This window comes from Lithobates pipiens, unplaced genomic scaffold, assembly GCF_037356315.1.
Source record: "Lithobates pipiens isolate NorthernLeopardFrog02 unplaced genomic scaffold, aLitPip1_a1.2 Scaffold_19, whole genome shotgun sequence".
In the NCBI taxonomy this organism is placed as follows: domain Eukaryota; kingdom Metazoa; phylum Chordata; class Amphibia; order Anura; family Ranidae; genus Lithobates; species Lithobates pipiens.
Window position 1 is genome coordinate 468,556,312 of NW_027507764.1, and position 14,628 is coordinate 468,570,939.

Below are 14,628 nucleotides of genomic sequence, written 5' to 3' on the forward strand. Positions count from 1 at the left end.
ACTTTAGCTCTGCTCCCCCACCCCTGCCTTGGATTCTCCCTTCTTCTGAAGTAAATAACCCCCCTGCCCAAATATAAGGCGGGACATAAAGCAGTCTGAGCCAGTCTGGCTGTATTGCACTACGGGGTGCTATCAAGCTAACATGTTTTCTATCACAACGATCCAAATGGCAGATATTAAAGGGTAGCTTAGAAGATGAAAGAACTAAAGAGGATATCAGCAGTGTGATATGGTGCTTTCATTGTTCAAGAAGCTGAACAGAGGTAGGGAGGCGACACAGGAAATCACAGAGCTGCAACAGGGCAGCATATATAAGATAAATATTGAGCGATGGGTAAAGAAAGACCTTTGAGTTGTGATGCTTCTCTGTCCTCCTGCTGTATTCTTTCCCACTCTGAACTGTAGAGAGAAAAAAAGAAATTGTTGACGTGCCTTCAGTGACTGAAAGAGATATACATTAGTTAGACTGCGAATCAGAGGTTTATGTTCCTAGATAAAGATGTATCCTTACATTCCAAGAAACCGTACACTAACGTCATTCAGAGCCGAGATGCTGAAGTGGAGGATAGAGAGTCATATATTCAGAAAATAACCTTCTATCATCCAGCGGAGAAGCAGAGACTCAGCATTAGGAGAGCCTAATCTAATTAATTAGACTGAGTGATCTGTGCATGTCTCTGGCTCAGATCCTGATAAGAGCCAGCGCTTTATAACCTTGGACAAATCCCTCCCTCTGCTTTTCTAGGAGGTATTTAGTGCTTCTAATGCAACAAAAAAACCACAGCAGCCAAGCTAGAAAAACTTCAAATGGAAATAAAATAATATCTATCCACCATGTAAAACAAATCAGGACATATTGCCAACTTGTTGGTATTCTTCCCTTCTTAATTATCTGATATTAGTTTAAGAACTGCCCTCTTACCAAGGCCCGATATACCCACACACTGGCATACAAGTCCTGTAATAAAGACCATGTTCCCCCCCAGAAGTTTAGTGCCACAGTGGAGTTTTAAAAACGTCTTGCCAAAAGTTACTGTTGAGAATATAATTTTTAATTTTTTCTGTTTGTATATATATATATATATATATATATATATATATATATATGCACAGGGAAGAAAGCAACATTTCAACAAAGGTATTGCAAATTAACCTTTTAGGCCCTGAACATTTTGGGATAAGGCGTCACCCTGGTGGTTTGTAACTAATATAAGCATTACCATTACGCCCAAAATAAAAACAGAAAAAAAAGATAGAAGTCAGTGTCATTTACGAGGGGCATTCAAGTCAAACCAGGACTTTTGAGTTTATATAATAAAAGAACAAAGAGTGGAAACTGCATTCATTTTTCAACATACTCCCCTGCTACATTTATCCTTGCATTTCACTAATGCCTGGAAAGCTTTGGCATAGAACGATTTGTCGGTACTCCTGAACTATCCTAGGACAGCCTGCTTCAATACGTCATCAGAAAAATTCAGAAAGATTTGTCTCTGTTATCCAGGATCGGGTGTCCCACGTGCTGAATGTTCACAGGAATGACTGCTGTGGGCCATCACTGATGGAGGTATGGCCATCTTCGAAACGTTTACACCATTCAAATCCCTTACTTCGGCTGAGCGTCTCATCACTGTACTGTACTTGAGGTCTTCTGTAGATCTGTTGATTTTATGCCTTAGTTCACAAGAAGCCTCATCACAACTGTTCACGTTGTTCCATGCAAGCACTAACATTGTTGTTTCCCATCTTAACGCTTTCTGATGACGTTGTAAGAAGAAACGCGCGTTGAGGAACATCACAGTCACATCATTTCTGGCCACTTCCGGTTTCACTACACCACAGTGGTGGAACGCACGCCGGTCTAGCAAGTGGAAGCTGGACGGCTGCACAATCCATCTGAAGAAGAACAGGAGAAAACTCTGGACAGTCGCACTCTGGAAATAATCTATTTTCTTGTGCCTTTTATTGCAAATTGAAGATCACATAACACAGTCCACAGCAAAAGTGATACAGAACAAGGTTCTGACACGTTTCACACTATAATAACTGCTTACTCATAGCCAACGATCATTTGAAATGAAAGTCAAATATATACTCTCCACACATGTTGCAGAGCAATCAATCCCAAATGAAAAACATATGATCGCATGGTTAGTAAGCAAAGTAAAAAACAAAACCAGAAAAGTGAATGGAAAATTATAAATGAATCCATGTGCAAATGGAAAATGTACATATGTGTTTCGTGTGCATATAATATATATATATAAAAATATTAAACAAAAAATCAATATCCATATATGTTCGATTGCAACAGATAAGTGAATAAAATAGAGCAATAAAAGACAAAAAAAAAAGTTGAAAAAAGTAGAGAAATGATGTATGAAAAGGATATACATATAGTGTGAATTTAATGTTTATATGAAAACATGAGTAAAAAATAAAAATTATAATATAATCCTTTCTACAACATATAAGTAAAAAGAACAGGTACAGTTATTCAGGTGAGTAAAAAAGTGACAACGAATATGTGAAAAATTATAAAATACATACATTATATATGTATGTATGTGTGTATATTATATATATATATATATATAGTCCTAATTATACATTTTTTTTTATACATTTTTCATATAATTTTATTTTACCTCACACTTCAAAGAGCCACATTGTACGGTTTAGTGAGGAACAGATGTAACAACCGTAGAGTAAGCACAGCTTAGATCTTTGTACAAGTTATTTAATTTGATTTCTTCTTTTCTTCTTTTCTGTGTAATTTTGTGTCATCTGATTTTATATATACGTATTTGGTCACACAATGTTCGTTTTTTATTTTTATTCTTATTGTGCCTAGAGCATAGTGAAGATCTGGGGTATCAATATGGGTAGTGGTCCATATGTTTATATATATATACATTGATAGAAACACATGATTATCTTTGCCTATAGATATTGAGGTCTTGATACATGTTGTCCCATTCTTTAATCATTAAATGTATTCCATCTTTATCGGACATAGACACACATTACACGACCATCAACCACATATGGCTTACATTCAAGCACTTAATCCTGCAAGAGGGACTGACATATTTTACATCATTATGGAGTCGCCCTCAATTAGATGGTTCCTTTGGATCTCAATATACTTTTCTTTATTATTTTTTTAGCATCATATTATATATGGGCTTAATGTAGGTACGTTGATATCCCCTTTTCTTGTCTTTTCCACTATGAGAGCGAGATATCACGAACATCTATTGATTTACTTTTACATACATTTTTATATATATATATATATATATATATATATATATATATATATATATATATATATATATATATATATATATATATATATATATATATATACATATACACACACACACACACACTTTTCATATTTATAATTTTTCGCATATCCGTTGTCACTTCTTTTTACTCACCTGAATAACTGCACCTGTTCTTTTTACTTTATTATATGGTGTAGAAGTGATTATATTATCATTTTTAATTTTTTACTCGTTTTCATATAAACATTAAATTTACACTATATGTATATCCTTTCATACATTATTTCTCTACTTTTTTTAAACTGTTTTAGTCTTTTAATCCTCTATTTTATTCACTTATCTGTTACGATCGAACATATATGGATATTGATATTTTTGTTTCGTATTTATTTATAGATGCACACAAAACACATATATACATTTTCCATTTGCACATGGATTCATTTATCATTTTCCATTCACTTTTTTTGTTTTTGGCTTTGCTTACTAACCATGCGATCATAGGTTTTCGATTTGGGATTGATTGCTCAGCAACATGTGAAGAGACCTCACATCAGTGGTTCTTCAGCTGTTGAGGGTTTTCTTCATCAATTATCTAGTCACATGTTGTATATCCTAGAGTATATATTTGACTTTCATTTCAAAATGAGCATTAGCTATGAGTAAGCACTTATAGTGTGAAACGCGTCAGCACCTTGTTCTGTATCACTTTTGGTGTGGACTGCATTATGTGATCTTCAATTTGCAATAAAAGGCACAAGAAAATAGATTCTTTCCGGATTGCGGCTGTCCAGTTTTTCCCGTTGTTCTTCATCTGTGCATATATTAGCCAGCACCTGGGGGTCTCTGTCTGGAAGAAAAGTATTTACCTTGGCGGAACGGCCTGAAGCGGTGGTTCTCTCTCTGCACAATCCATCTGTCTGGTGTTTCATGCTGCTATCCTCAGTGCCGGGAAAAGGCACCGACTAATGTAAGCAGCCATTTGGCTTATGTTTTTATCCTTTTTTTTAAATTAACTATGTTACACTATTGTCCCATTTCCAGCCATTTACTAATGGGATATTGCGGTGAAGAACGAACAAGGTTCCCAGCCACAACCCTATTGGTACATCAGCACGACAATTGACCCACATAAACAGCCTGGTCTGAACTTTTTAGTTAAGGAGGTCATGGTGGCCTGGTGAAAAGGCATTTCACTCACATCCACCGGGTGATTTACATTAAGTTTGCCATTGGTGATGGTGTAAGGAATGAAGTCGCATCACAAAAGATATATGGACTTTGCTTTGAGGAAATATTTGATTCACTGTTAAGTTCAATTTAACACTGGAAAAGTATTCATAAATTGTTTATATTAATTAATTAGCACAATGCACTTTATTTTGTCTATGCACTAAGATTGTCACTATTCACAGCACCCCCTATTATTACACATATTAATAATGTTCTCTGGACTGAACCACAACTTGTGCGCCGCCTATCGGTAATAGGACACACTTAGCACTTACTGCAGTGTATATAATATATTTGGGGGTTCTAAGTCATTTTCTAGCAAAAAAAAAAAAAAGATTTCAACTTAAAACCATTAGCAAATTGTTACAATGTTTATACTTAAAGAGGAAGTAAACCCTGATGGGTTTACTTCCTCTTTTTTTCCCTGCAAAGGTAAAGCATAATGGACTACTATGCATCGCATAGTAGCTCATTATGTGTCACTTACCTGACACAGGAGCCAGCGAAGTCGCCGCTGTCACCTGTAGTCCGCCGCATCCATCTTGGTTGTGGCGTCTCTTGCAGCTCCGACGAATGACAGCGGAGAAGCCGCGATGACGTCACTCCCGCGCATGCGCACGGGAGTCGCGTCTCGGAGCTCCGACGCTGCCATTCGCCGGAGCCGCGATGACGTCACTCCCGCGCATGCGCACGGGAGTAGACAAATTTGGCAAATCCATTCTTGGACTTGCCGCATTTAGTGCGCCTGCGCGCCGCTGTCTACGGCGCATGCGCCGTAGACATCGGTGCCCATTTTCGGGCAAATATCTCCTAAACCATATAGGTTTAGGAGATATTACTTGGACCTACAGGTAAGCCTTAATCTAGGCTTACCTGTAGGTCAAAGTTGTTTGGAAGGGTTTACTTCCATTTTAAGTTCAACTGATTTGAGGGCTGTGGTTTCAGAAGAGCAGAGAGAATTCTTTGCATAGAAAGAATTGTGAAACACTTTAGTCAAGATTGCGAGAACGATTCTTGATGATTAAATTGTGCAGCTCTACTCTCAGGTCTACAGTCCCAGTGACAACTGTCACCAGCAGAGGCAAAGGCAGAAATACAAATACAGGTATTCTAAATCTTCCCCATCAAAAAATATATAATAATAATTTTGTCTTTAGAATAAAGAACATTTTATGGAATATGGTCATATGTGGTTGCTGATCATGAGACGTACAAAAATGTGGCTTTATACCTTGAAATCTCACGAAGATAAATAGTCTGCATGGCCCTCTTCAAATGTGGCTCAATGTTTCTCCACAACTTGTGCGCATCGCCTTCCTTTGCTGAAAGTATATAAACATATTAAATATAATGGTCTTTCCACTTAAATAGTATTAGGTTAATAAACCTCAGTTTAACAAAATAAAAATAAAAATAGTATTAAGTTAAAGGTTGGTTCATGTGGATTTCCTGGGTCTGGATTCTGCTTCTCTCTGTTGCAGTCTTGCAGCAGGGAAGTTTAACCGCTTTAAAGAGAAACTGCAGTCTGCTCACTTAATTTGTAATAAAAACCATCTTTGCCATTCTGAAGCTTTCCTCCAAACACTTTGCATATTATTTTATATATACTGCGATCCTGTACTTGCCAAATATGCTGCAGAAATCTCCCTCCACCGAGTATGGCTGCAACAATTTTAACTGTGGGCAGCTGAACCTGCTGCCTGTTCACTGCCTGGATTTACACAGATGCACGGCTCCAAGCTCTGCAGCCCTCATTGGCCCTTTTTACTACTCATCCCCCCTCCCTTTCTGGCAAACTTTCAAAAGAGTTAGTGAGAGCTGTGCATGCCTAGGCTTTTTACCAGACAAGAAACAGGAAGTGGGCTGTATAAGGTATTTACTGGCAGAAAAAACAAGGGTGGAGGATTTAATAGCTGGAAAGACGAAAAAAAAAAAGACTGAAGTTCCGCTTTATCTGCATTACCCAGAATATAAATACTAAAGCTGAACTCCGGGCACAAAAACATTTAAATATACTCATCAACACCACAAAATATATACAGCAAGTCCACTTTGTGCACAACAAATGCCTCTGCAAACCCAGATATTACTGTGTAAATGTACAAGTGACATCACTGGGCTGCGCATAGACTGTGCGCAGAGCTGAAGAGAGACCCAGCAGGCTCATCCACTACAGGTTGCCTAAAGAAAACTACAGGAGAGGGCAGATACAAACTAATCACACTGCACAGAGAGAGAGCAGCAGTATCCTGCTATGCAGAGTGAGTAGTTATTGCAGGAAGCTCATGCACAAATGCAAATTTTCACTGTATTACTGCACAGATATGGAAGAAATACACAAAGCACACCAAGATTTAAAAATAGACATGCCCAAATTTAGACAATATTTGCCTATTCCGGAGTTTAAGAGTAAATCGAATCCATGACAAAAACCTCATAAGCTATAACATGTTAATGTAATTGAAATGGTTTCAATTGTATTACATCTGCAGCTTTCAATAAAATCATGCCTGATGATCCTGCCCTGAAGTTTTTCTTTTTCAGGCACTTCCTGTTATGGGGGAGAATTTTCCCAAACTGCAGTCTTGCATTTTCACCCTGCCCATGCCTTAGTTGCTCTCAGATTCCCGCGAGGAGAGCTGCTGACTGTTTCTCCGCGCTCATTGGAGCGCTAAGCCGTGGAGGGGCGGGGAGCGGCCATCTCAGCAGCTCACTGAGACTGCCATCAGTCAAGGCAGCTGGCGAATCCAGACTTCGGAAGTCAGGATTACACGCTGCCTCGACTGATGGCAGTGACATCAGCGGAGGGCGGTCTTCAGACCACTCTCCTCTGAAAACGGGTCACAGGAGTGCAAAACGAATTGTACTCCTGTAACCCTTAGGAGAAGCCCAGCCTAAAAAGCTCAGGTTGGACTTCCCCTTTAATAACTGAAACAGAAAAGAATACAAGGCAACAGGAAGTGTTTGAAAAAGACTATAGGAGATCAGTAGCATTAACATAAAAAAAAAAAAAAAAAAGACATATGAGGGAAAAAAAAAGCTATTTATTTAGGGGTTGGAGCCATTTTAAAGCAGAACGCCAGACAAAAAATGAAAAATAAATAAAAAAAAATCAAAACTTTTGCTGCAATCTTTACCTTCAGTCCAGAGAATTAGTCCTCTACTTTTTTGCTCCCACTAGATATTCTCAGTCTGATGGCCAGCATCATTCAACTCCCTCCCTCTGAGCCCAGGTAATCCTGGACCCAACCCAGTATGAGGAGAGCAAAAAGGGTGGGACTTTACATGAAGTGCGTGAGTGCAATAAAGTAAAATTTGGTGAACAATTGAGAAAATTTATTGATTAGGTCATAAAGATTAACCACTTAAGGACCGCCGCATGGCAATGTACGTCGGCAGAATGGCACAGACAGGCACAAGCACGTACATGTACGTGCTTGCCTTCCAGCGGGTTGGGGGTCCGATCGGACCCCCTCCCGCTGGCTGCGGCGGTCCGTTTTGCTTCAGGAGCGATCCAGGGTGAGGGGACGGCCGTTGGTTTCTGGCCATCCCCTCTCGATCGCTCCTGGCGAATGAGAAGCTTCCCCCGCCCGTGTAGTGTAAACACAGGCAGGGAGGAAGTGATGTCATTCTCCTCTGGGCGGTCTTTTTGACCGGACTGCGAGGAGAACACATAGTAAGTGCACCAAACACTACACTGACATGTAGGTACACATAGGCACACAAATCACCCCCACCTCCCTCCCCCCCCCCCCCCCCCGATTTTTTTTTTGGTAGAGTTTTATATTTAAATCCTTGGTTTTCGGGGGCCAGTACGTGGCTAGGCTCCCAAAAAGTCCCCCACGTGTGGTATCCCTGTACTCGGGAGAAGCAGCAGAATTTATTTTGGGGTGTAATTTCACTTCTGCCCATAGCATGTGTGAGCAATATATCATTTAGTGACAACTTTGTGCAAAAAAAATAAATAAAAAATTGTAATATTCCTGCAACTTGTGGCAAAATATAAAATGTTTCATGGACTCAACATGCCTCTCAGTAAATAGCTTGGGGTGTCTACTTTCCTTTTATATCGTAAAAAATAAATATCGCAGAGGCAATCAAATACCATCAAAAGAAAGCTCTATTTGTGGGAAGAAAAGGGCGCAAATTTAGTTTGGGTACAACATTGCATGATTGCACAATTACCAGTTAAAGCAGTGCAGTGCGAAATTGTAAAAAGACCTCTGGTCCTTAGGCTGAAAATTGGTCCGGGGCTGAAGTGGTTAATAAATAGACAGTATACATACAATATTAGCAATTCCATATAAGAATAGATAAGTACAGTAAACAAAGTAAAACAACTATACATAGTAATATGAACACAAAAAAAATGTCCACAGTATACCAAATGTTGATATAAAACCATAAATGAGATCGTGGCTGCATGACAGGTAGCTCGAATATCCGGTAGAGAAAGCATTAATGACAGTTATGGAAAGTTAGGTACAGTTTGTAAAATACACAACATTTGGTAGCTCTGCGTGTTTCGTGGCTGAGGTACCACTCGTCAGGAGCAAGCAGGTGTCTTGTCTAGAATAAAAATAGTATAGAAATAGTTTGTTAATTTCAGACATGGAATAGAGGTGGGTGATAAGAAAAAACCCCACCCAGAGTACATGCTTAAGCATAGTGGTTAAAGTAATGGTGGCTGAAAGTCAGGTGCTGCCAGCCATTCGGAAGCACTATCCCCGGGAGCTGAGGTGGACAGGTCAGCGGAGGCAACCCGCAAGGCATCATCCGGCCGGCATAAACTCACGAGGCAGGTCTGCATGTAAAGTGAGACAGGTCTGCGTGTAGTGTTAACCCAGCCTTAAGAGCGCTTTTATACTATACTTGAGCCAAGACCTTTTCTCCATACAAGCAACCAGCAGAAAACCTGCGGAGAACCCTTAAGATGAACGTATTGGTCCAACCAGGCCAACTGACTCACATATCCTACTTTGAAGGTCAACTCTAACCACATTATATAAAAAAAAAAACACAGGATTTTTAAAACCACTTACCTGTAAACTTTTCTTTGATGTGCATCAGGGGACACAGAGCCATAGTACTTACTATGTGTGTTATAGGGCCACCGATAGGTGATGGACACTGGCACGCCCTAAGACAAGAAGTGTACTCCCTATATAACCCCTCCCACTACTGGGAGTCCTCAGTTTTTTCACCAGTGTCTAAGGCAGGGGTCTTCAAACTACGGCCCTCCAGTTGTTCAGGAACTACAATTCCCATCATGCCTACTCATGTCTGTGAATGTCAGAGTTTTACAATGCCTCATGGGATGTATAGTTCCGCAACAGCTGGAGGGCCGTAGTTTGAGGATCCCTGGTCTAAGGTGTTGGTCATGAGTAAAGATGTGCTGTGTTGAGCTCCCAGCCACTACTGGGAGTCCTTAGTTTTGTAGCCAAGCAAAACAAGTGTATACCAAGAAGGGAGAGACCTCTGTGTCCCCTGATGTACATCAAAGAAAAAGATTTTACAGGTAAGCCGTTTTAAAAATCCTGTTTTCTTTTCTTTCATAAGGGGACATAGAGCCATAGTACTTACTATGTGGGATGTCCCATAGCAATGGCAACTGAAGGGAGGGAGAAACAACAAAAAAAGGAGGCCAGCGGACTCATACTGTAGCCTGCAGAACACTGCGCCCAAAGGCAAAATCCTCATAACCTTTAACATCGATTTGATAAAATCTGGTAAACGTATTAACTGAAGACCAAGTTGCACCCTTACAGATCTGGGCCATAGAGGCCTGATGATGCACCGCCCAAGAGGCACTAATCGCCCTGGTTGAGTGTGCTTTAACATGAAAAGGAGGAATTTTCCTGTTTAAGCCATAAGCCTGAATAATGACTTGACATATCCATTTGGAAATAGTCGATTTTGATGCTGCCTGTTCCCTTCTTGGGCCTTCTGGCAGTACAAATAAAACATGTGTTTTGCGAACCTGAACAGTCGCCTTTAAATAGGCTCTGATCGCTCTAACTACATAAAGGGTCAAAGTGCCTTCTCTTCCCTATAGGGGTGCAACGGATTGTCACTGATGACAGGTCACCCCGTTCGGATCGGCACACGCCACAATCCGCGGTCTCAACCTTCCTAGTTCCGGAGCGGCGGCCATTTTGGTGCACCCATCGGCCGTTTACAATGTGATCACTCCGTCAAATAATCGAGTGATCACTTGTAAACAAACCGGCCTCATGGTGATTCCGGTTCCTCTATCCCCTCTGTGTACAGATCTGTACAGTGGAGGGGAGATATCGGATGGGAAAAGCGCTGTGGGCTGCATTTGTAGTGCCCACTGCGCTGCTCTGTGACAATTGCAGTCACAGCCATCCGTCCATAATCTACCAATACTCAGTGATACCCAGCCATGCTCAGCCAATATTACAGTGGGGGAGAGGACGTGGATATTACAGTGGGGGAGAGGACGTGGATATTACAGTGGGGGAGATGACGTGGATATTACAGTGGGGGAGGTGACGTGGATATTACAGTGGGGGAGGTGACGTGGATATTATAGTGGGGGAGATGACGTGGATATTACAGTGGGGGAGATGTATACTACAGTGGGGTCTATATGGTGGTGGAATTTTCACAGGTTTTTGCAAATTCAATTATGAAAAAGGATCCGATCCGTGACTCTGATCCGAGAAACGATCCGATCCGTGAGTTTTTTAATCTGTTGCACCACTACTTCCCTAGATAATGGCTCTGGGAAGAAAGAAGGAAGAACAATATCTTGATTTAAATGAAAACCAGTCACCACCTTTGGTAGGAAATCAGGATGAGGACGTAAAACCACCTTATTCTTATGCATGATCAAATATGGCTCTTTACAAGAAAGAGCCGCTAGTTCCAATACTCTTCTAGCAGAAGAAATGGCAACCAGAAAGATTAACTTTCTAGTCAAAAGAACCAAAATTTAAAGCCCAAGGATTTAGAGGTGCCTTTAGAGGGGATTAATCCGTGTTAGCCCCTGAAGAAAGCTATGCACCAGAGTGGGAAGCAAGAGGCCGTTGAAAAAATACTGACCGAGATCTGGCCCTTGATAGTACTCATTGTCAGCCTAATTTCTGATCCCATTTGCAAGAAATCAAGAATCCTACCTATGACATATTTCCTGGTGTGCCAACCCCTGGATCCACACCAAAAAACATGCCTTCCAGACTCTATAGTAAAATATTCCAGAGGCCAGCTTCCTGGCATTAATCAAGGTAGACACTATCGAAGGAGACAACCCTTTAGAATGTGGGTCTCAATAGCCAAACCGTTAAAATTTAGCACCTGTAAGGTTGGATGGAATACCGGACCTTGTGCGAGAAGGTCTGGTCATAATGGCAGAGCCCAAGGGACTCCTACTGCCATCTTTATGATCTCAGCAAACCAAGATCTTCTGGGCCACCAGAATTACCTCCTTTTGCTCCTGCTTGATCCTGCGAAGAAGACGCGGAAGTAGCAGAACTGGAAGAAATGCATAGATCAGTGAAAACTGATCCCATGGGAAGACTAGTGCGTCTGTTCCGCATGCTAGTGGATCCCTCGTTCTCGACACAAAGTTGTCGACTTTGTTGTTGAATCTGGACACAAACAGGTCCACGTCCGGAATACCCCATTTCTGACATTCTCCTGGAAATAAGTGTTGGCGACTTAAAGTGGAGGTCCACCCTAAAGTGGCTTTTAAAAAAAAAAAAAAAAAACGGCGGAACTCCCGGCGGACTCCCGCTTTAAGTAGTCCGCCTGTCAATTCTCTATTCCTGGAATAAATATTGCCGACAGGCAAGGAATGTTGTATTCTGCACAAGCTAGAACATGATTCACCTCTTTTTGGGCTGCACGACTCCCCCCCCCCCCCCCACCGGTGATTGATGTAAGCCACAGCTGTGGCATTGTCGGACTGAATCCTGACAATACCGTAGTCTGTCCGTCCAAGACTCTAGGGCCAGACGTACTGCCCAAATCTCCAAAATGTTGATAGGCAAAGTCCTCTAACTTCGACCATCTCCCCTGGACAGAATCTTCTTCCAGGACTGCTCACCTAGAAGGCTGGCATCTGTTGTCACTACTTTCCAGGAAACTGATAGAAAAGATTTTCGCTTTTGGAGGTTGCTGGATATCAACCACCAATTTAGGCTCTGACGTAAAAGCGTATTGGAAAATCCAAGGCCTGAATCTTTGTTCCAGGCCGACAGGATGGTGTTTTGAAGCAGTCTTAAGTGAAACTGCGTGCAAGGGACAGACTCGAAGGAGGCCACCATTTTTCCCCAACAATCTCATGCACAACCGAATGGAAGGACCTTTCTTTGCTTTGATAAGTTGACTTAGTCCTATAATGGAACCGATTCTTGTCTGGGGTAAGAATACCTTCTTCTGTATGGTATCTATGACCAGCCCCAGGTACTGTAATCTCCTTGATGGTTTTAGGGAGGATTTTTCTAGGTTGAGTATCCAACCTAGAGATTCCAGGTAGTTTAGAGCTGTGACCAGACTCCGCTTTAGACTCGAGACTGAATAATCTATTAAAAGTAGATTGTCTAAATAGGCTAGGACCGTTATGCCTTGAGCCCTTAATCTGACTAAAGGGGGTGCCAAAATCTTTGAGAATACTCGTGGTGCTGTGGCTAGACCGAATGGCAGGGCCACAAACTGAAAATGGTGATTTTCTATTTCGAAGCGCAGAAATTTCTGGTGAGCGTGAAATATTGGCACGTGGAGATATGAATCTTTGATATCGAATTGAAGTCAAAAACTCCCCTTCTTGCAGGATGGAAACAACCGATCGGATTGAATCCATGTGAAAGGATCGGATGTTTAAGTGCCAATTCAGATCTTTGAGATCTAGAATGGGTCTTACCTCTCCGTTCGGTTTTGGAACCGTGAAAAGGTTTGAATAGAAACCTGTGTCCCATTCCCCTAAGGGAACCTCTGATATCATCAACTGGGATAATAGATGATCCAGAGCTAGGAGACTTCTTTTTCTCTGGATCCTTGGGAACATTTGACCTTAGAAATCAAGGAGATGGAAACTCTCGGAACTCTAGTTTGTAACCTAGAGAAACTGCAGAAGCCACCCATCTGTCTTGACATTGTTCCTGCCAGATCTTTGTCTAAGCATAAGCCGTGAGACTTAAATGATAGAATCTTTCATAGCATCTACTGTGAAACATAGTGCATCTGATACACCAGCCCATTGCTGGACCTGCTGGTCAGGCAGAATTTTAAGTATCTCCAAAAACTGTTCCTTAATGGACTGGGATAGACCAATTGCAGCAAGAACCGGCTGCGCTACTGAACTTGCTAAAGACATATGGCTTTTAGAAAGAAGTTCCAACTTTTTATCTGTTGGATCCTTTAACATGAGCGCATTATCCACCAGACATGTGATATTCTTGTTCACTGAGGCAAGTGCAGCATCAATTGCTGGAACCCCCCCCCCCCCATTTTTTAAAGAAATCTTCTTCCATAGGATAAAGTGTGGAAAATTACTTAGGAGGATAATCTTGTTTATCCGGATGTTCCCATTCAGAATACATAAGCTTTTTTAACCATGTTTAACCATGCAGAAATGCTTTTGGCATATAAGTCCCCCGAAGGGGAAAAAAAAAAACAACGTTGGGGGTGCAGGAGGAGAACCAGACCCCCTTTTCTTACCGGAGGATCTGCTTGTGGCCGGAGGAGAGGAGAAATGAAGGCTTCTGACACAGTGCTAGCATCAGTAAGTGAGTGCTCAATACAGCCCCCAGTGGTGACACATAGGCATGACAACATAACTCCAAAAGAGAAAATTGAGTACTGTCCGTGATACTTTTTTTTATTTGCACCAACATACAAATATTTCAGGACAAGCTTTCGGGGTATGTATCAGGCTGGTTAACTGCTTTTTTAAGCGGCTTTTTCTATAGCAATAATAAAATCACTTAAAACTTGCCTTCTCCTTTGATCACTGGTTCGCAATATTTCGAAAAGTTCAGAGCAGCCTGCAAGAAACAAAAAAAAAACAAAAAAAACAATGCATACAAAATATTAATAATAGACTATAAAAACCCAACAGAATAACTGTGCTGTTGTG

General features: G+C 41.1%; 1 protein-coding gene across 2 annotated transcripts in view; it reads right to left on the reverse strand.

Annotated features, from left to right (window-relative positions):
* The window catches only part of ORC5 (origin recognition complex subunit 5), a 108,966-nt gene that overhangs the window by 17,856 nt on the left and 76,482 nt on the right, over nucleotides 1-14,628 (reverse strand). For both annotated transcript variants that reach the window (XM_077492854.1, XM_077492853.1), the window contains 3 exons: nucleotides 14,488-14,536; nucleotides 5,758-5,848; nucleotides 347-399 (listed from right to left, as the gene is read on the reverse strand). In XM_077492854.1, the coding sequence (XP_077348980.1) occupies nucleotides 347-399; nucleotides 5,758-5,848; nucleotides 14,488-14,536 (193 nt within the window). The remainder of the gene's footprint in view (nucleotides 1-346; nucleotides 400-5,757; nucleotides 5,849-14,487; nucleotides 14,537-14,628) is intronic.